Genomic DNA, 24,244 nt, shown 5'->3' with positions numbered 1-24,244 from the left:
TAATATCATATTTTTGGTCTGCTTAATTTGAAGAAAAATAGAAAATTATCAGTAATATTAAATATTTTACAGTGCAGTTTGTGAAGTAGTGGAGTGATGTGACTCTGTTTGTATCTCACCAGACAATTATTTTTCAATCTAAGTTTTACTTTTAACCACTATTTCTTAAAATCTATTGTGACATGTGTTTTAATGCATTCCACATCGTTTTCAAATACCTTACGTAAGTCAAAATTTTTGAGTTGTGTCCTTGGGATGTTAAAGGATGAAGAGGGGGTAGGAGCTGGTTCTTATTTTTATTTATTTTCTATTTTTTATCAGTGGGAACATAGACAGTAGGAGGGAGGGTTTACTCATATAGTTAATTATGGATTTATTATTAATTTTTATGAATTTATATTGTTTCAAAATGTTGCAGTTTATGACTTTTCATATTCATAGTTTTTAGGATTTTTACATTACTATTGTTAAATTTGAGATAATTATCTATTGAATGGTTAGCGAATTCTGAAAAATTATTATTTCTTTTAACACAATTCATGTTCCCTGATTCTTGTTTAGAATTTCCTGGAAGTCATACCAATGTATGAACTGCCACAGGCGCAGTTTAATTTATATATGCCACTGTTGTCTAATATATCGCTCACTCCTTTCAAGAACGTCATAAATAAAAAATCGACAATTTTCAGTTGTGCATGTTTTTGGAATGCCCAGAAAATGTACTATATCCCAGCAAAAGCGGCATATTTTAAACTTAATATTTACCCGCTACAGGGCAGAAAGTGTTGTTTTTGCATTTTGAAGAAAAGGTTTTATTTAATTGTTTTTTTAAATATACTAAATATTTTTCAAATGGAGAAAAAACCTTCAGGTTTTACCTAAAAAGATCTGTTGCTTAGTAAAAAGTTCAATAGGTGGCTTGATATTTATTTTTAATACATTATATTATATTTTTAAACTTAAAAAACGTTCTCCTGAAAAATCAAGTATTTTGATTTATGACGTTCTTGAAAGGAGTGAGCGATATATCTATGATTGTTTTGTGTTTTTGCTCTTAGTAAAACCATGTTTATTTTCAGATCCAGCGTTCTTTAGCTGCCAGAGTGGAAGTGAATCTCAAGCTAGAACAGGACAGCATGGAGGGAGTGGATGAATCGGAATGGGATCAGTGAACAGTGACTAACTCTTATATACGGCGCTCAACAATCTACTGAACTCATCTCTACTTAGATAATTATATCTCTTCCATACCAATGTTCATCCAAACCTTCCCCCCCACCCATCCTCATTACAATTCCAAACCGATACAAGTAGTACTTTTCCACTTATCCTTCAATTGCAACCTTTTAATTCTAAATTCTGCAATAATAAAACACAATTTTCCTAATCTTCAATCCTCGATAACACATCCAAATAATCATTTAGTGTTTCATCCGCAGAAGTACTAATCAAATGCTGTAAACGGAATTGTGCTAACTCAAATTTTCACAGAACACATCTTAACACATCATTGTCATGCAGTTTTTTCATCAACCCCGACTCTAATTATATTCAGACAGTCTGCTGCCCAACACTCGTTTTTTTTTATACATGAAGAGGTAATTCATTCCATAGTCTGGCCGTTTGGACTGGGCCGGAATTGCTGAAGTATGATGTTCTATAGCGAAGAATGAAAAGTGTTATTTTTTTGATAAGTTGATAGAACGTGATCTAAAAGGTACATAATTTTTTTAACAAGGGTGTATTGGAGTTGTGAAGAAAATTGTAAAGTAAAGAGAGATTGCGGTTTATGCGGTGGTCAAAAGGAAGCCATTTCAACCAGCGCATTTTTTATCTAAAGATTCAACTAAAAAGTGATTTAGCACATTTTGATTTACAGCATTCGGTATGAACACTGTTTTATCGAGCAATTTTGCCTATATTTTGGATCCTACAACCGATAATAATTTTGATTTGTACCGTCTCACCCCCATACATCATCTCTTTTCTATGAGCTTTACAAACAATTACTTAAGACTATAAAACTATCCCGCTCTAGTATTTTCTACCCGTACCCATACTGAGGTATTTTTTCTAATATTTGATATGAAAATTAATAATCTACTGCCAAACGGAGTGGTATTTTTGGTAGAAAAGTCATCATGTATGTATATCGTAATATTTAATAGCGTAAGTTAGGCTGTAACCTTTTGATCAAGTACCACTTGTAAGTTTCCTTATGGCAAAGGCTCATGTATTAATGTTATAGGAATATATATCTTTAAGATTAATATTTTTTTGCTAGCGGAAACCATTCGTAATACTCATCTTCATATTCATGTTTATTTCCATAACAAAATTTCATGACAAAATGTGATAATCCAATGCCAAAATCGTAGATTTTGCGTGCTTTTCCTCTCCCACACTTGATACGCAAATTTCTCTGATTTCCAAATTTTTTTAAAACTATTTATTTCTTACGATTAATTTAATTTTAAATAATTACACAGGCTTATATGATTTTCGTATTTTTAGGTTTGATCAATGTTCTTATGTTATTTGGACTGTAGATTTCGATTCTGCAGTTAAGAATTAAGTCACTCAAAATTAGAGATTACCGGTGCGGGGCTCCATCCGCATCAAGAAAGTGATAAGATTATGGTATGAAGCATGATATTAACAACCGATGCATACAATTGTACGTTTAAATTGAATATATGACTCATTTTTGAAGAGTAATTGCCACGGACCAAAGAGCAAAATTTCATATGACTGAATTTACATTTTTCAATATGAAGACCCCATTTATACGCGTTTCCCACATTCTTTAAAAACCTGACATGGTAGCCAAAAATAATTTTTTTGTCATTCAATTAAAAATGGACAATTATTATAAGAATTGGTATCAGATGTAAAAATACGATTTGAATGTTGAAATTTGTCAGCCTGTGTAATCAACGTGTGTCAAATTTTACGTAGACGTAACGATGCAAGTCAAGTCAAGATTTTTATTTTATTTTTAAATATACATTGTTTTTTATTAATACCACATGTATTACGCAATGTTCATGTTCTATATTGCATTAAAAAAAATCACATGTTGCTCACTCCTTTCAAGAACGTCATAAATCAAATTACTTGATTTTTCAGGAGAACGTTTTTAAAGTTTAAAAATATAATGCAATGTATTATAAATAAATATCAAGCCACTTATTAAACTTTTTACTATGCAACAGATCTTTTGAGGTAAAACCTGAAGGTTTTTTCTCCATTTGAAAAATATTTAGTTTATTTAAAAAAATAATTAAACAATACCTTTTCCTCAAAATGCAAAATCAACACTTTCTGCCCTGTAGCAGGTAAATATTAAGTTACAAATATGCCTCTTTTACTGGGATATAGTACATTTTCTGAGCATTCCGAAAACATGCACAACTGAAAATCGACGATTTTTGATTTATGACGTTCTTGAAAGGAGTGAGCGATGTGTTGATATCATCCAGAATTATCCTATTGCTGGCTTAAAATATTAATATTGAAAAAAAAAACAAGTATTCTTTAGATGTTCAAAATCAACAAAATGAAATGCTCAATTTTTTTTTGTACTTTCTAAGCTAATAAGTTTTTATGTAAGATGTCTAAGTTTTAGATATTGGTAGGGCGGCTGCAGTGCAACAGTGTGTTATATGCATATCAGTTTATATACAACAGTATATAGGCACAGCGTAAAAACACCGTGTGAGGGTATTATCACGAAATTCTAAGATTGTTAATGATAAGAAAAAATTTATATCCAAATTTTGTAGTATGACAGAAATAAGAACAAAAAGGCATTTGCAAAATGTAATACTATGTGTCCAGATAATTTAAAGTTGCCATATTTTAGATAGTCCGCCTCCGTAGTGTAATGGTCAGCACGCTCGGCTACCGTTCTGGAGGTCCAGGGTTCGATTCCCAAGGGGGGTAAAATAAATATAAGTGATTTTTTCACTGTCATATTTATTCAATATTACCCTGGACTGGTACCTGAAGCGGAGGGCTGATCACCTTTCCTTCATGTGTAAACCATCAAGATAACACTGCGTTTATATGACGCAGTGCCCTATGCACCATTGGGGTGCGGATAAGGGTTTTATTATTATAATTATATTTTAGATCTTGCTGGGACATTTTTGCTAAAAGATGGATAATAATTTTAAAAACTGCCTGTCGGCTATGTTGCGGTATATCATGATGAATGGTAACCCCAATGTGAGTTCACACTTGTCAGAAATTTAGAAATTATTATACTTCTATTATTAATTTGTTTATGGTTATAAAAAAAGAAGGAGATGGATGAATACAATGATTGTGAATAATATCTCGTGAAAATACCCTTTACATTATTAAATCGAACCAGACAATATTTTGGGCATTTTGTTTGTCAGTAGTAGGATGATTTAGTAGCATCAGAATTGAGTTACTAGTTTTTAAAAGTGAAAATTTCAATATCCATCATTTCAAGAATGTAAATTTCGTATATGGCGACAAATCTTTATGTAACCATGACAATATACCAACCTCTGCATGCTTGTGTATGTGTACGTATACAGTACTCTGTATGTGTTAGTGAGCTAGACAACAAACTGCATTTTAGTAGTAACGCGTAGTCTTTAACTTATCTGACACAAATCCTACTATGCGCACAGTTTCAATTTTGCTAAATGAAATTTACGATTCCTTAGTTTTTATGTTGAAATGTTCCTGAACATTCCTATTTTATTTATAATTTGCAATATGTATAAAATTACATATATTTTCCTTCTTTTTGAAATTTATAAGGCTTTCGTATCTTATATTTTATTTGTATTTTTATACACACTTTTTTATTTTTCCAAAATTCCAATTTCTAAAAAAATTATAATGATAGGAATATTCTCAGAAAAATCTGGAAAAATTCATATTTTTTAGGACGATCCAAGACACAAGGAAAAAACTCAATAATTTGCCATAAAATTATATAAAAACAAATACAACTATTGTATTTATCTATTTTATGAAATAAAACCATAAAATACAAAAAATATTTTCGAATATTTTACAAAAACCTATTGCCAATTAACATGTTGTCACCAGAATCATATGAAATAAGGTGTATTTTCAGATGCAGGATTTTCCAAAAATCAAGACAGTATAGAAAAGTATGTGTTTGTTTTTGCTTTTTGCAGTGTTAATTTAATGTACACTTTATTTTTACATATTTGTATGGTCATTTATGATAAAAAAATAAGATATTTGTTATCCATTCCACGAATATATAATTATTCATTCCAAGTTTTATAGGATTGGTTACAATACATGATATGTATTATTAAAGAAAAAGAAACAAAAAAAAATTCCAAAAGCTTCCATTTTAATTTCAAAATGATAAAAGATACACTTGTGATATTTTTTCATTAAAACTGTATGACTTTCATAAAAGTAGTATTTTTTGTGTGTATGACATAAGAAAACATTAATTTAATCTCTTCATTTTGATGCCTTTTTGTTTAGTTCAAAAATACTTAAAATCAATCATTTATGATTTTTCAACTAAACACCCAAATATAAATATTTTTCCCATACAATAATGAATGTGACAAAACATTATGTAATTGATTCCTAATCAAATCGATAATCTATTTGAAAATAACATGTAATAAGTAAGCTTTTCATTGAACTGTGCGCATATTTTAAAGTAGCGATGTTGAGTAATGTATTGAAATTGATGATATTTTGTGTGTTATTGATTTCTAGTCCAAAAGTATTTTAATGCCTTTATTTTGGCTATTTTTATAGATCCTTAATAATATAATTAGGTCATAGGTAGCGTAAGTTTTTTTACGGTCGTAATTTTAATCTCAAGTTTCGGTCCAGGTATAAAGAAACATTCAAATATAACCATCGAAAAACCTAAATTTTATACTATGAATTTAGTCACGATAATTATTTAAGTCTAATAATGATCTCACTATAATTTTTTTTACTCAAATATATGTAGTAGATAGAATGTTATGCTGATGGAAAAATTGTTTCATATAAAAGAAAATTATCTTTTTTATGTATCCCTTTGACTAGTAACATTTGAAACCTTAGAGTTTGCGTACTTCTTCTTTTTTCCATGTTCGCTCCCTAGGTGGAGCATATGGCCAACGCGAGACGTCTCCAAGTCACTCTGTCACGCGCCATCTCCTTGGCTTCCTCCCAAATCAGTCCGGCATCTATATAGTATAGTATAGTCGGCGAATGGTCATCAGCGGCCTTCCGGGGCGCCGGAATCCTCGGGGTTGGAAGAAGAGACACGAGGGGTTAATGCTCTCAGGTGGCATTCTAAGAACATGTCCCAACCATGTCCACCTTCTCCTCTTCATGATTATTTTGCGTACTGGTTACATTTAAAACCAAGAACTCCATTGTTAATGTAATATTGCATAAACTCATTTAAAAAGCTAAAGTCTTATCTTACCATAACAAAATCATGACACCAAGAAACGCGCTGATTACTATACACGTACATAAAAAATATTTTATTGATTTGACATTAACTTTATTGAACAATACAATGATTTAATTATATTATGATAGACCACTTTTGGGTTTATTAATGAAAATACCCATTTTGTTTAAATCAATCACTTGCTCATGTTTTTTTTAAACAAAAATAGAACTGTAAGTATAAAGAGTTTACATAGTTTAAAACTTGTCCATTTAAAAAAACAATACTGAAGCAATGAAAAATATAAAAAAAAACTTTAAACAGGTCTAACTATAATAATAGTAAAAAACAATCAAAATAAAAAGATAAAATTTGGTCATTTATTGAAGTATTTCCAATAAATTCCGATAAAAACCGTCAAGTGGCAATTGGCGAGCTAAATTTGGTTGTTTTTCTTATGTAACGCAAAGAAGTGGAAACACGGGAGCTCGGATTGGCGTTCTATAATACATGCGCTATCCGCAGACACTGCTCGTTCAAAAGCATGAAGTTGTTAATAAACTCAAAAGTGGTCTTATACGTATGTTTCATTCTTAAAAGTAACTACGGTTATTTTTAGTATGAATTGTTTATTTTGTTTCCTACATCGGTATGTCTTCATTTGAAAGACATCATACATAATATTGCGTATAATAAAACATAATTAAAAATAGATTATATTATTGATTTCTTTATATCTGGACCGATGCTCTGAACTAATATTATTAAATGAGGATACAAAGACGCCATGTTTCTATTTGTATGGAAATACGATTATTCTTATATATTTTTTAATCCTTTGCTTTAAAGACACAAACATATTTAATTGAACGCCATTTTATAGTTTTATATTTAAAGGACATGCCCGCAGTAAACCTGAAATATTTTTTATAATAATTTTTTGTTTGATCACCGTATATTCCTACTGATTGTATTTATTTAAAAATACTCCAAATTGTGCAATAAAAAGACTTATTAATAATTATATTCTGATTTATTTATGTAGTACATATATTATATATATATGTATGACAGTGAAACTTGTAATGATTTTATTTCTTATATATATCTCGCACATGCGTAAACTAAATATTTAATATTGTATCAGCTTATTACTTATGATATCAATAAAATAAATAAATTAATCACAAGAAAATGTATTTTATTTTTTTGTTAAGGGAAACTTCCTAGGTGGCATTCAATAATCGATAATTGGATGGGAATTGAGAGTAAAATTTCAAGGATGCGTCATGTTTATTAGGCACATCCCGTTATGCGAGAAAACAGAAAGATATAATGTAGAGAGAAGGAAAAAGAGTTAAGTGGAGCAAAAGAAATATATGTATACACATCGATACAAAGCAATAGAAAAAGATAATGTCATACATGAGAGTGTTGTAAATGTATACGTCAGACGCTATAAATATGAACAGTGAGGTACCTCGCGTTATATAAGTAATATTTATTATTCACGCAACTTAAATTCATTCAATTTAAATAAATTTTGTCAGATTTTTTTTATAAATCATGGTTCTCAACCCCTTTCTTTGTTGTGTATATACCGTAGAATTTTGTCTGATGATGACAGTAACAATGAATTTCAGTCATTGGGTGAAGTAAAGTAAAAACAAGATAATTTCATTATATCGTTACGGAAAATGTGCAGCGTGTAAGAACTTTCATCTAACAATCTCTAAAGCATTCACTTAAACAGGCAGCTGACCTAGGATTATCCGAAAGGAGCATAAGAAGAATCCTGCACAGGGATCTTCACATGCACCCAAAAATGGTGGTCACCGAAGAATAAACTGGAACAGATTTTGAAACTGCAGAACTGTGTGTGAGAGGTCTTTTTGCCGGACCCTGAATATGGTATGACTTCTGAGAATTCAGGCATAATGGATGTTCAATGAAGCTTATTCTTTGTGTCAGAATTACAGGCATAGGGTCAAAAGATTATCCCCACAATAGCTAGTCCCTCCACTGTTGAAAGATACACCTTTGAGCATGGTAAGTGATACAGGCTGCAAAAGATGAGATGCTCTCTGCAAACGCTCGGATTATTTACATTTCCGTCACTAAAGTTTTTTTTTATTATACCTACACACGTGATGAATTTTAACCAATTCTACCCCCTATTTGTAGTAACTACACTATTCAAATTCTTGGAACTTCTAGATATATTGATTAATCTCGATACACAGTTCTTGAACTCGATAGACTTCACGACAGACATCTATGGTAGGACGAGGCAAGCTTTTTACTAAGCAGAAACTCTTTAATTTGTATGTGAGGTCCGAATCCTGGATTATATTCATATAGGTACTTGAGAAACGCTTGAAAAATATTTTCTAGCATTATTTTTCCATTTCTTCAAGTTCTATAGACCCATTGAGAGGTTCTTGGTTTTCACTGCTAGTTTTCTGGGGTAAGAATCTTCTTAGTGGTGGGCTGATGAGATTAGGATCCATTTTTGACAAGTCTGTGGAGCCAGTCAGAGAGCTGACAATGATCGATACAATCACATTTATTATAGTCCCAAACGCGGTATACGTTATGAAGGATAACTTGTAGAGGAAGAATACACCATCATCTTGTGAAGCACTTGCATCTCTGAAATTAAGAAAATGATCAGAATATTAATTCCAACTCGAAGGTAGACGACTCCCGGGCAGACCACCAAAGAGATATTATTTTAACTTAATTATAATGTCTACCGGTTTCGAAGCTAACCGCTTATTTTTCAATATGTTTCCATATCGCTCACTCCTTTCAAGAATGTCATAAATCAAAAAACTTTTTTTCAGGAGAACGTTTTTAAAGTTTAAAAATATAATACAATTTATTAAAAATAAATATCAAACTACTTATTGAACTTTTTACTATCCAACAGATCTTTTTAGATAAAACGTGAAGGTTCTTTCTCCATTTGAAAAATATTTAGTATATTTAAAAAAAAAATATAAACAATACCTTTTCTACAAAATGCAAAAACAACACTTTCTGCCCTGTAGCGGACAAATATTAAGTTAAAAATATGCCGCTTTTGCTGGGATATAGTACATTTTCTGGGCATTCCGAAAACATGCACAACTGAAAATTGATGACTTTTGATTTATGACGTTCTTGAAAGGAGTGAGCGATATGTTTCCAATCACTCAACAATCCTGATCCCTTTTGACTGTGACTGCTAATCAACACAAAACATAAAGCGTACCCAATCTCTTTTGCCTAACGGCCAAAATATTTTGAATTTTGTTAAGTAGATAGACTTTTAGTATTAATCAGTCTTGAAAATGAAGCAGTTAGCTTCAAAACCGGTTGACATTGTAATTAAGTTATAAAAAAATATTTTTAATGATTTTAAAACAAAGTTATATTTTAATCATAAATTATAAAAACAAAATACAAAATAGTATGCCAATGTGAGGAGAATAGAAATATCAAAATTAATAAACAAATAAATCTTTTGGGATACCTTTGGGTGAAGTCCAGTAGCCCACTGGTGGATGTGTAGTTGCAAGTATTGGGCACTCCCGGGTAGACTTTGTCAGTGGCCTCATTGACTCCGTACATTGCCGATCCTATGGCGATCCAAGTGAGGACTGCCATGCTGGTTAGGGCGCCCGTGATCATCCCCGTGGAGTTACAGGAGGGGACCAGCATTCCCAGGGCAAAGAAGGAGAGGCATGGCGCTGCTGTGATACCGTCCAGGGTGTACATCACCTATGTGAATTCAATAAAGTGGCTATACGAATATGCAAGATTGAACTTTATTTTTTACTCAGTTATTATTCAGACCTGAATGATGGAAGTTTAGCTTCTAAACAAGTAGTCTTTAATAAAACTCAAGTGGTATAAAAACAAGTGTTTTCTTTAATCATTGTAACATGTCTTACCATAAAGTTAATGCCGAAACAATTAATAAAAGATTGAAGATGTCGTTGTGGGGAAGGCAATGAAGGAGACAATGGTATGCGCATGTGAGAAGAATGGAGTCATCCAGACTCCCCCACATTGCACTGTACGGCCAACCTTAAAGTAGACGATTCCCGGGCAGACCACAAAATAGATGGATTGACAGCTGGGAATCGATATCGCAGGAAGCTAATCCCTCTTAAAACCAGGCCACTAGGCCTACACCAAGCAGAAGAAGAAGAAGAAGTAAACGTAAGTAAGTACCCCAAAAAAATATACAACGACATTAATTCAATGTGGATGGGATTGAAAAAAGTGTTTTTTATGAACTTTATAAAAATAAATAAAACACAAACTTCATTTTTCACTCCTTTTTTTGGGTACTATTTTTCAATCCGGTTTCTACAATTACGTTTTATATCCTATATAAGGTATTTGTCAAGACTTGATGAAATATAGTACCAAAATAAAAGTATAAAGTTTAAAAAATGTACTACAATATATCATCAAAAAATGTAAAAAAATATATATATATATGTTTACATACTTATTAATGACAAAAAAAGTAATACAATTTTCCATTTATTTAGTATTTTAGATAGATAATGAAATATTACATTATTGCAAGGCAATAACAATGTTTTCCAGTTTTTATGATTTGTTTATGTTTTTATTGAATGAATAGACTAAGAGAATTTTTACTAATTTTAAAACTGATCCACAAAGCGAATTTTTACTAATTTTAAAACTGATCCACAAAGCGAATTTTTACTAATTTTAAAACTGATCCACAAAGAGAATTTTTACTAATTTTAAAACTGATACACAAAGCTTTTCAATGTAGTATTTCTAGCCCAAAACTCTATTTTAATCTACTACTACCGCTATTACTACACTAAACTGATAAATAGCTTAAACTGATAAGTTTGGGCTATTTCTTTGCTGAAGTGCCCGCACCAGGAATGGGCAAATCCAAAAAGACATATTTTTTTGCCTGTACCAGGTACGGGCAACTCCACAAAGGCCTTTATTTCGGCCGTATCTGGTACATGGCAAATTGGGCAAAGGGTTAAAAGTGATGACTTACAGATAAAAGCGTGCCCATGTTTTCAACAACTGGCACCATCGCAACTGTGTATATCCCTCCAATTACTATCAACGATCGAATTATCAGCTTTTCATTTCTTTGAGAAATTCCATCTCTCTTGATGTAGTCGTTGTAAATAGATCCAGCTACTGTGTTTAGTATTGCAGCCAGATAACTGAAAACAAATATTATTTTAAATTGAAAAAATAATAAAAAATTATCATAGTTCTGCAGATTCTCAATTCAACCGGTTGTAGTCCCGTGGCTAGTGTCGCGGACTCCGAGTCAGAGTTTCTGGGTTCGAGCCCTCTCTACCTTATTTGAAACCTATTTGCATAACAATTGATGGGTCAAAATTTTAAAATGAAGATAATTTTAAAAAAAAGAGTGCATGCTTCTGAAAATGAAAGCACAGGCAGCGGCTCCTCTTCATCAATATCGACTTTTTCTCTTGTATCTGTTAACTTGCATCACACAAGTATTCAATAATTTCTATCTCACACGTTGGAATATTAAGAAGAATGTAAAAAACATAGACAATATATTCCAAATATGCAGCGTAATTCAAACAATGAATGCGGTAAAATGGTGAAAGAGAAACGATCTATGCGATCTATTTTTGTATGAAATGAAGAATTAAACGACACATCCGGGAAAACGATTATTCAAGGAACGATAGATAGAGGTTTAACTGTATTTCAATAACCGAAATTGTACTATTTATTGTATACTCAGATTAAACAAGATTTAAACATGGCCAATCCATTTCTTTGAAATCTTTAAATAATTATTAATTACATAGTAAAATATTAATTTTATTTGTACCTTAGACCACCACTGAGGACACCAGCAACAAACAGTCCCGGGAAACTTAATATGTGTCTTATTTTATCTATTACAAAGAAAGGAAATATTTGATCAGCCTCCCCGACTAACTGAAAAAAATCGTAACTGTTTTAGTTTATTCTGGTAGTAAATATAATGTATTCAATTTGGATAAATTTGATTAAATTAAAAACTTACCCCTCTTTCTATGGGATCGCAGCCATAGTAAACAGAGTAAACCAAAATTCCGGCATACACACTCATTACCATCATTCCTGTAATTGCCACCCAGTAGATAAGCAATACTCTGGAAAAAAATCGTCGTAATTAATATATATTAGTTTCACCCAAATATCAGTTAAAATATGCATTTAAAATTGTATAAAAGGTTTAACAATTTTTTTTCTCAATACCAAAAACAAGCAGGATTTGTTTAAATTGACATTTCAACAAAGATGAAGAAGAATATTGAAGTTTGGGAATCTACAGAGCTTTCAGTCTGTCATATGCTGGTTTCAGTGGTCACATTTATTATTCTACCCATGAACAATATTTTGAGTGTGTCCAAAATTTTTGTTGACAAATCTGGGTTGGTCTCTACTTAGGAATTATATGTAGACTTTTTGATGCCTCCACAAAGATTAAGAAGAATATGCAAATCTAGGTATTTACAAAGCCAATGATCTATCATACACTGGTTTAAGTGACCAATTTATGCACATATTACATTTACCATTGTACCCATGATTGACAGCCACAGTACTCAAAATTCAGATATTGCAATTATCCTTAAATTGACACATTGTTTCACACGCTAGCTCTCAGCACCATTATGGTTCAGTTGAGTAGGTTTTTAAAATTTAGCAGAGACCTTTATGAATTACAAACCCATATGAGACCTTTATCTATGTTAAGATGTCAATATAAATAATTCTCAACTGCACAAAACTCAGATTTGTAAAGACCTGTTGTAAAGTCGAAAGACATGGTGTTAGACGAGTCCTGTTAAAGGCATGGTGTCCTTGTAACTTGTAAATTTGTAACCTTGTAAATTTTAAAATAAGTTTGTAAATTTGTTAAATTTGCAGATTAAGAAAGAAAATCTCATATACTTTTGGCCTGAATATAAGAACAGGAGGCAGATCAAATACAAATTTTTGAAGGTGATAAACTTACATTTTAACATCTTTGATGTGTGGAACAGATGTAAAGCGCTGTATGCTATCTTGCTGTGCAACTAACACGCACATTATGTCAAAGAATGATCCTACCATCATGGTCCAAAATGTATTCCTCACAAATGGATTCATATTCATGCTAAAAAATCAAAACACAATTTAAAATCGTTTGCTTATAAAACAAATTGTTTATTTGCCATTCACTTAGGTTCACACTTAACATATCACTGGCAAAAAACGTCAACTCGAAAATATGCAATTTTGACTTAATGATGCATATTATAAAGGTGTAGAGACTGACCGGAGCATTTCGTCGTAACGTAACACGTTACGATGCGAGCATTCAGGCAGTCAGTACACCAAGCCGGGCGCTATGGAGCGCCCGGCTTGGATGGATGGCCATAGTTTCGGATGATCGGTGATGCTCGCCGCGAGCGATGTTACTACGTTATGTTACAACAAAATGTTCCGGTCAGTCTCCACCTTTTAACATTCTATAAATATATAAATAAAATAAAACCCTTATCCGCACCCCAATGGTGCATAGGGCACGGCGTCATATAAACGCAGTGTTATCTTGATCGTTTACACATGAAGGAAAGGTGATCAGCCCTCCGCTTCAGGTACCAGTCCAGGGTAATCTTGAATAAATATGACAGTGAAAAAATCACTTATATTTATTTTACCCCCCTTGGGAATCGAACCCGGGACCTCCAGAACGGTAGCCGAGCGTGCTGACCAATACACTACGGAGGCGGATAAAATAGTATTTATAAACTGGCAAAATACACTTTGTAGTTTGAAATCTCATATATATATATATATATATATATATATATATATATATATATATATATATATATATATATATATATATATGTATATATATATATATATATATATATATATATATATATATATATATATATATGTGGTTTTAAAAGTGAATTCAACTTTAAGTTTAATAGCGGGTATTTTAACCAGAAGGCTTTGAATAACAGGGATTACTCAAACGGGGATTTTACAGTTAATGTTTTTTGCCAATATACACCCAAAATATCTATTGTATAAAATATACTCTCAATACAAACAAAAATGAATTATGAGTGACATCAGAATCTTAGGGACAAATTAATGAAACAAAATTGTGTGTTGCTATTTGCTTTAATAAAAATTTTATGAAAAAAAAGCATGAATTTTAGTTACTTAAAAATAACTAATTGTGAACCAGGGATCAAAAAGTACACTAGATATATTGTAATTTATAAAAAAAAATAAAGACATTTCGCTCACTCCCTTCAAGACGTCATAAATCAAAAAACTCGATTTTTCAGGAGAACGTTTTTAAATTTATGTATTAATTTTAAATCAAACACAGATTTTTTGAGTCTACTAAGTTGTATTTTATTAACAAAAAACACATAAAAAATTATATTGTGACAATTGTTTCGCCTTGTTAGGGCATTATCAAACAAGGCGAAACAATTGTCACAATATAATTTTTTATGTGTTTTTTGTTAATAAAATACAACTTAGTAGACTCAAATAATCTGTGTTTGATTTAAAATTAATACATAAATTAAAATGGAGTTCTACAAATTAAACGCCAAGTCAATAAATAAAAAACGTTTTTAAAGTTTAAAAATATAATACAATGTATTAAAAATAAATACTAAGCCACTTACTGAACTTTATACTGTGCAACAGATCTTTTTAAGTAAAACCTGAAGGTTTTTTCTCCATTTGAAAAATATTTAGTTTATTTTAAAAAATAATTAAACAATACCTTTTTTTCAAAATGCAAAAACAACACTTTCTGCCCTGTAGCGGGTAAATATTAAGTTAAAAATATGCCGCTTCTGCTGGGATATAGTAAATTTTCTGGGCATTCCGAAAACATGCACAACTGAAAATTTACGAATTTTGAATTTCAAAATCTTGAATTTCAAAATCTTGAATTTCCTAAAGTTATTCACTGATTGCTTAGAAATTTGGAAACAATATTGTATAAGAATAAACTCATGTTTTTATTTATCTACATATATAAATAAACCTATCGGCGAAAGTTATACTGGCAGTACACAACGGAGTCCAGGTTCCAACCCTTATGTATGGAAGTGAAATATAGAGTTGGCAAAAGAAGGATGAAAGTAGACCGAATGCATTCAAAGTGCGATCCCTTAGACGAATATGCGGCAAAACAATGTATGATACACATTTCACAGTGAAATATGAAAATAATTCAAAGCTTAGATAAGCATTATTGATAAAATTAAGAAAGGTGTGTTGAGATGGTTAGGACATATGGAAAGAATGAGTTTTGATGTTGACAGAGTTGGAAAAAAAAGCAGAGGAAGACTCTGGAAAACTTGCCATGATCAGGTATATCAAATATTTAAAGGTAGTCAGGAGTCGAAATAATCGAAGAGGCGAAGAATGTTTGGAAAGACAGAGTGGTGTGGGGTTCTGTTCTCTCTGCCTACCCCTGCAGCGAAGCGGCGTGATGGTTAGGTAGTTGGTTAGTTAGTTATTTTAATAAGAAATGTAACTAGTGACATATAAAAAATGTATTTTTAGAAAAATAATTTAAGACACAATCTGTTAGTCGCAATACTAAGCATTTCTCATGGAAGACAGGATTCTTCTTGATAACCGCTGTCATTAAGCATTTCAATGTTTACGATTGCGTATACCAAAGATTTTCGATATTTTCATTGCTTAGTAAGCATTGTGAAATTATATAAATGTGTGCTTTCTGTTTTCTTTCTTTTCTATTTAACCAGACTATTTAGGTTCAGTGCTGCAGAACAGCGTTTATTATTTAATATAATTTTGTACTTAAGTTATACATATTTATATATAAACATATATTTATTATTATTTTTTTTATTGGACACTGTCTATCCTCACTAGGTATTTGAAGATACCTGTTCTGAGGTGGGCAGGGTATGCTTATTCTTTTTTACTATACCACAGTGATGCGTGGCCAGGTACAGCTAGTTAAAAATTAAGTTTTTTGAATGCAAATAAATTAACCTTTTTTATTTATTGAGTTGAAAAAATTCATAAAATATAAGTTCAAAACAAAAAGATATTGAAAACATTACCGGTCATATAATTTTAAAAAGTAAATTAAGAAATAGGGCGTTTGTCCACTGCACGGAATTACACGGAATTTTACCATCCGGCACGTCAGTTAGCGTTTTGAAATGATGATTGGCTTGGATTGGCTTGTGCTTTTGTCCATCTTTCTACGGAACGGAGCTTTTGATTGGTGCGTGAACACGTTGCGCGTAAATTTGATCACGCTAAACTGTTGCAGTCGCTTTAATTTTTCAAAACCGGACTGTCTGACGGTAAAATTCCGGGTAGGGGACAAGCGCCCATACAGATGCGATTTTCGAAATATAATACATAAAGTGAAAGTTGATTGAAAATCATATTTCATACAACATACTGGGTAGAATGGTGAATGTTCACATCACTCACTCCTTTCAAGAATGTCATAAATCAAAAAACTTGATTTTTCAGGAGAATGTTGTTAAAGTTTAAAAATATAATACAATGTATTCAAAATAAATATGAAGCCACTTATTGAACTTTTTACTGTGCAGCAGATTTTTTAGGTAAAACCTGAAGGTTTCTTTCTCCATTTGAAAAATATTTAGTATATTTAAAAAAATTATTAAACAATACCTTTTCTTCAAAATGCAAAAACAACACTTTCTGCTCTGTAGCGAGTAAATATTAAGTTTAAAATATGCCGCTTTTGCTGGAATATATATTACATTTTCTGGGCTTTCCGAAAACATCCACAACTGAAAATTGATGATTTTTGATTTATGACGTTCTTGAAAGGAGTGAGCGACGTGTGTAAAATGATCACTTAACCAGCCTTTGACAGCTCTGTATATATCCAGACTTTCATATTATTCTTCATCTTTGTTGAGATCTCAATAACTCCTCAGTGGAGAAACCCAGATATATGAACAAGTATTTGGATAAGCACACTAAAAATGTTGTGAATCTACGATCCGTTTGACGATTGCTTAATTTAGATTAATCAGAGATTCGGATTGATAAGTAAGTAAGTGAGCATGATGATGGGAGTTGTATGGGTAGATGAACAACTACAATACATGACTCACTCGAATATGTCCAATAATCTACCTTGACTCGCTGTCGTGAGGACTTCAGATAACCCGCCGGCTCCAGACGTCCCCACTATCAACATGACTAAGGACACCGTCACAAGGACACACGTCTGGAAGCAATCGCTCCAGACAAACGCTTTGAGACCACCCTAAAACAAACATCACATCACTTACGAAAATCCTTTCAAAATACAAAGATTCAGTAGAAAGAGTTGCTAACTAACGGTTCTAGATTCACTCATATATCATTTTAATTCACTAAAAATTAAGATATAAGAAAGGACAGAAAAAAAAACTGTTTACATTTTGAGACAACCCTAAAACAAACACATCAAATAAAACACTTACAATAATTCAAAAATTCTTTCAAAAATACAAATACGCTGTAGGGGCTGCACACCAACGGTTTCAGATTCACCCACATACTCGTATTATTTAAATTCACTAAAAATTACGATAAAAGCAAGGAATGTAACAAAACATGTCAAAAGACTGAAAATTAACCGTTTTCTGAACAAAATTATGAAATCATTTTGTTTTAATAAATTTACTGCAGTAAATATACCTACACACAAAATGGATGATCTGGAAGAAATAAATAAATTTAAAAGGATTAACAATTTACTATTGAAATTATTAAGCTACTTTCTACGAATTTACTTAAATACATATAATTCTTTGTATGTAAACATTTTTTTACTTTTTTATCACAATAAAAAACAAGTATCCTAAAAATTGCTTAATAAGTTTAAACTTTATTTAACCAAATATATTTAAAAAAATTATGATCAAAACTTTATTTTCTTGGCTTCTTTTAAAAAAATCTTCGTTTTTGCTTTAAAAAGCAAATGAAAAGCTACATTGTTATGAATAGTAAATAATGAAGAGTATGATGTTTTTTTTTTAAAGTTTTCCATCACTTACTTACTTTCTCTGTGTACAAACTAAGTTATACACACTTTAGACAAAACTGTGGAGCGTCGTTAGATCTCCCCAAAATAAAGGACTTTTTCTGAATCATACAATTATTTATTTTGAGCGAATCAATAAACCAAAACGATATTTGCCAAACTGGTATTTATGATACAATGTATTGCCGGAAAAGGTCAATGTTTAAAATAAAACAAAATACTCACAACTGTAGTGTAAAATATACAAATACAGGATACTCCTATTGATATTAAGTATAAATTCAATCCAGTTACTAAAATAAGAAGCATAGATATTAGTCATTGATGTTTTAAATAAATCAATAATACAAATATCCATTTTTAAAATAAATACCTTGACTTAAACATAATGCTGGCACATATATTGTAAATGGTAAATACAAAAATGAGCTCAATAAATAAATAGCTGAAGCTACATTTTTAGTAGTTTTTGAGAATCTCAACTCCACATACTGGAAATACAAAATATACATAAAAGTGTATAAAACATAAATGTGCGTAAAAGTTAAGAATGTTGAGTTAAGTGGCATATGTGTATGGAAATCACATGTCCACTAACCCATGTTAGTTGTTATATAATATATAAATAAAACATGTGAAGAAAAATATACCTCGTACGAGTTCTGAAGATTGAGATTGAAAAATACTGGTAGAAAGAAATACCACGTGCATATTAACGCAATGACCAATACTGAACAATACAAGATGTAAAGCGCATTATGCGTGTATACTTCGGCAGGTACACTGATTAATATTATACCCGATGTGTGGCTGAAAGAAAAATATTCATTACTTTGTGCAAACAATGCCATGGAAATTAGGGTAAGAGACGGATGAGTCCTTTAGTTTTTCTGATACATTGCCAGAAGTAATGATAACGGCTTTGAAAAATCAATGGTTATAATACACTATTTAATATTATACCCGATGTGTAGCTGAAAGAAAAATATTCATTACTTTGTTGCTTAAAGGATTCCATGGAAATTAGGGTAAGATGGATGAGTCTTTTGGTTTTTCTGATACATTGCCAGAAGAAATGATAACAGCTTTGAAAAATTAATGCTTATGAAGGGGTCAAAGGTACTAGAAGAAGATGAAGATCCTACTAGATGGACTGACCAAATCAATGCTGCTAAGAGTTTACCAGTGGTTGGAATGATGCAGACAATGGTGTGTTGAGAGAAATGGAGGACAGTTGTCCTCCACTTTAGTTATATATAATGTTTTGAGGAGAAGGACAGAGGATGGTCATGATCCTCAGTAATGTAGACAACGATACAGAAGAAAAATAAGGGTATATTATATTGTTTACACAATAAACCACAGCGTTTTTGTACAGTTGGTTCCGTTCGATTGGGATGTCAGTTAATCGAGAGATCACTTAATCCAGTCTGATGATGTCGGTAATGATAAAACTGTCACTGCTCAAATAATATAAAGTGGAAAAGCTGTATGGTTGTTTTTTATTTTATAAAATGTAATACCACCAGGAAATGTCAGTACAAAACTTAAAACTAATATTTAATTACAATTATTTATTTCATTACACCAGTAACCAAATTTTATCATCACCAACATTATTAGACTGGTGGGAGGTTAGACAAAAGTTGCAAAATCCATTTCATTACTAAAATTAATATAAAATCCTGTTTTAAATTTTGCCATATTTTAAATGCTATTTTTGTTTTATAAGCCATTTAATTTAATTCAGTTCAAATTCGTTCTGTCAGAAAAATAATATTAAATCATTGTTCTAAACTGTTGCCTTGTGAAAATAATAAAAAAAAGTCTAGTCTACCAGTCTGAAGATCTCGCGGTAACAATAAAACCCGGACACTGGTCAAATAAAATAAAAGTGGAAACAGCTGTATAGTTGAAACAGCTATGCAGTTTACCAAGAAATATCAGTTCAATACTTAAAAATTAAATTAAAAAATATTGTTTTTAAGTAAAAAACATTTGAATACCTGGCAACTAGCGACAATGCAACTGGAATCACTTTCATTTTCTTCCCTCCATCCATGAAGTCACCAGTGGTCATATTTTTCTTTCCGAAGAATCCAAAATAAATTCCAATCATAGTGGTAATTGAAAACATCACGGTAATACCAATGTAATCAGAAAAACTAAGCAAAACCGCTCCATCTTTGGGTAAAGAAGATGCGTTTTCAAGGGACTGATTCATTTTGGAGATCAGAGATGAAAATTTATCAAAAAAGTATTGATGATCAACAGTTGTGTACTAAGATATATTTAGCTGATAACTGGCATGTTGATTTTGCTGTAGAATTATCTAGAAGTGAGAAAACGTTTAGTAATATTTATGTAGGTATGTAAAACTAACCTTGATAATAAGTGGTTTCGTGATTTTATTATATAATTAACTTATTTACATTTATTCAAATGCAATGCAATATGTGTGTAGGTAGAAGGAAGTAATAATTCAAAAGTATGCAAAACATATATAATACGAGTAAGTATTTTATAATAACTATATTTTCTGCAATATGTAATACAAAATTACAACAGAAAAATGTTTCAAATACTGAAAAAACTAATACAAATGCAAAGTTTCTAAAGCGATTTATAGTTTCTGTAAATAAATCGTCAAAACATTTATTTTATAGCTTTTTGTACAGAATAAATGTACATTGGGGTCTTAAGGCGTTTGTCCACTACATGGAATTACACGGAATTTTACCGTCCGGCACGTCAGTTAGCGTTTTAAAACGACGATTGGCTTGTGCTTTTGCCCTTCTTTCTTCTGATTGGAGCTCTTAATCTTGCGCGTAAATTCAATGATGCTAAACTGTCGTAGTTGCTTTCATTTTTCAAAACCGGACTGCCGGACGGTAAATTTCCGGGTAGTGGACAAGCGCCCTTATTGCTATGAAGCAATATCTTTCAACAAACCATAAGTTTTAACATTATACAGCCGTTTAAAATTATAGGGCACATAGTGCTTGCACATAAGTATAAAAAAAACCAATTAATCTCAGTATAAATGGACAAAAATTTCAATATTAATGAAATTGTAAATTTATGAAAACAAGGAAAGTAAAGGAAGTAAGATCAGGTAAGAAGTTGAGGGGGGAGGTGGAGGAAACAAAGGAAGAATGATTCAGATATAGAAAGAAATGTTTTAGGCACTTTTTGAAAAGCATCAGACTACTATCTTAGAGTTTTTACATGAAGAAGTAATTACATGTCTTTAAGAACAGTGTTGTCGATGGTTGCTTCTCGTTGGAAGGGACAAGGGACAAAGTGAATTAATTAACGTCCAAGCGTAATTATTTTATTGTAAAACCTTTATACTGTAAATTGGTATTGTATCTATTGTATGTAATGTATATAATCTAATAATAAAAAAAAAATTATAATTGAAAAAAATAAAAATTAACATGCAAGTATTTTGGCTCGACACAAGCCATGCCTAATTCATATAGTAAAAAAATATAATGTTTGTATCTATGAAATAAATAAATAAAATAAAAAAAATAGTAATTATTAATTATAAATTCCAGCATCATAATAATAATTATAATCAATTTTTTAAATATAAATAAAACAAAATACCATGTTTTTCTGATAATTATAATTTTTTCTCTCGTTTATTGATTTTTTTAATTTTTTTTAAAATTAAGTATTGAATGATTAATATGAGAAATTTTGAGAGTAATCAGAATTTTATTACAATTATAGTTGCTTGAATTTATGAGCTCTTACTGTAACTATATGAGATTGTTTGATGTGTATATACAGTATTTTTGTAGCAATATGCTCTCATATAAGATGTAACGAATGTAAACAGATAAATAACTGAGTTCAAACACTTCTTTATACACATGTGTTACATACCAATAAGGAATTACAAACTTTAAACAGATATAAAAAAAACAAACACCATTAATAAGTATTTGTAATTGTATGTTATTACTAGTTTTTATTCAAAAAATTCTTGAAAAAAAAAATCATTCTTCTTCTAACCCTTTTCTACCCTAAATGGTGCATAGGGCACTGTATCATATTGACACAGTGTTATATTGATTGTTAATTACGTGAAGTCAGGACGATCAGTCCTGCGCTTGATGTACCAATCCCAGGTGATTGGTACATCAAGCGGTACAGGGCACTGCATCATATTGACACAGTGTTATGTTGATTGTTAATTACGTGAAGTCAGGACGATCAGTCCTGCGCTTGATGTACCAATCCCAGGTGATATTAAATGAATATTACAATGAAAAACACTTATAAATATTGTATAAGAACAACAAATATACAAGATAAATATTTTGATTCCATAGGAATTGAATCCAGGACCTCTAGCGTGAACTAACAAATTACAAACATGTAAAATATTAGAACAAATAAAAATTACTCACCAATATTTATGCAACACAATATGCAATTGTAAACCAAAGCTATACATAATATACATATACAAGTATATGACAATATCCATTCATGTCCAGAGACAAAATAAATTTTAAACACAATGTTTTACAATAAATTGAGGCAAGTCGTTATACGGCCACACATGTATTACAGAATGAGAATATTTGTAAACACCGACTGTTAGTATATTTATTCATCGATTATGAAAAAAGAAGTTTTATTGACATGTCATAAGTCAACATTTAACATATTTATATCACCTTGAGATTTATATGACACAGAAATTAATTTAATGTTATATTCAATATTACAGAAAATTTACTAAAAAATATATAATCAAATAAATGCAACTGTCTTACCTTTTTATATTTATTTAAACAGTGAATTAGTTTTACCGCGAGATAAGACATCCATTGGAGAATTAAAAAAATGGATGTCATGAAAATTCACAATTGATAAATTCTCTTAATTGTTGAGCAAAAATACTAGTACGCTAAGCACATGTTATTAACGAGGATATAATAAAGTGGCATTGAACACATGGGTCAATATGTTATCTTATGTTTCTACAATAAGGCCATGAGAGTCAAGTTATTGATAGGCAAGTAGATTTGACATATTTGCAATGGAGTATTATCATGGATTGTTTTAAAATTGGAAAATAAATTATTATAATAAAAATATATCACAAAACAATCGGTACCGTAGAACGGCGCTACTTGAACTTTGATGTGTTACTTGAGCCCAGTACAAAAAAAATATTTAGATCTGAATTTGGTCTACAGCAATGAACGTATCGACATGATTCATTGTTTCCCTGACAGGTGACACTTATTGTCACAATATGTTCATTATTGTAGACCAAATACAGATTTAAATCTCTTTTTTGTAATGGGCTCAAGTAACACATCAAAGTTCAAGTAGCCCCGTTCTACGATACTATTTTTATTGAAATTCGTAAATAAATAATAAAAAAGGAAAGATTTTTCTTCTTCTTACACGTAATAAAGGAAGATAATATTAATAATAAAATATTATTATATTCTTCAGGAACCAAATGTCATTCCATCAGATAAAACAACTATTATGGGTCAAGTGATGTTATCTTCTTTTTCAAACCCTTATCTGCACCCCAATGGTGCATAGGGCACTGCGTCATATAAACCCAGTGTTATCTTGATCGTGTTAACACATGAAGGAAAGGTGATCAGCCCTCCGCTTCAGGTACCAGTCCAGGGTAATATTGAATAAATGTCATAGTA

The 24,244-nt window shown here is 31.0% G+C and overlaps 2 protein-coding genes across 4 annotated transcripts in view; one reads left to right on the top strand and one right to left on the bottom strand.

The window, feature by feature from the left end:
• The window catches only part of pod1 (coronin), a 37,499-nt gene extending 29,998 nt beyond the window's left edge, over positions 1-7,501 (top strand). For both annotated transcript variants that reach the window (XM_088275481.1, XM_088275480.1), the window contains one exon: positions 1,080-7,501. In XM_088275481.1, the coding sequence (XP_088131607.1) occupies positions 1,080-1,172 (93 nt within the window). In that variant the 3' untranslated portion in view covers positions 1,173-7,501. The remainder of the gene's footprint in view (positions 1-1,079) is intronic.
• A 131-nt stretch (positions 7,502-7,632) lies between these two features.
• On the bottom strand, positions 7,633-23,617 carry LOC148299931 (sodium-coupled monocarboxylate transporter 2-like). Of its 2 annotated transcripts, none has more exons than XM_088275482.1 (12): positions 23,342-23,617; positions 20,552-20,877; positions 19,196-19,355; positions 18,919-19,036; positions 18,771-18,838; positions 17,629-17,783; positions 13,479-13,619; positions 12,501-12,609; positions 12,303-12,412; positions 11,478-11,652; positions 9,951-10,198; positions 7,633-9,085 (listed from the first exon to the last, which is right to left on the bottom strand). In XM_088275482.1, the coding sequence occupies exons 2-12, from the start codon at positions 20,767-20,769 to the stop codon at positions 8,830-8,832; spliced, it is 1,758 nt and encodes a 585-aa protein (XP_088131608.1). In that variant the 5' UTR covers positions 20,770-20,877; positions 23,342-23,617; the 3' UTR covers positions 7,633-8,829. The 2 variants fall into 2 exon arrangements, with proteins under 2 accessions (XP_088131608.1, XP_088131609.1); XM_088275483.1 differs by lacking the exon at positions 23,342-23,617 and adding an exon at positions 22,970-23,298.
• Between the last annotated feature and the right edge of the window lie 627 nt (positions 23,618-24,244).

Source organism: Brachycentrus maculatus, unplaced genomic scaffold, assembly GCF_059751285.1.
Source record: "Brachycentrus maculatus isolate JH-2025_06_01 unplaced genomic scaffold, ASM5975128v1 h1tg000880l, whole genome shotgun sequence".
Taxonomy (NCBI): Eukaryota; Metazoa; Arthropoda; class Insecta; order Trichoptera; family Brachycentridae; genus Brachycentrus; species Brachycentrus maculatus.
The sequence above is the reverse complement of the archived record's forward strand: the minus strand, read 5'-3'. Positions and strand labels throughout refer to the sequence as shown.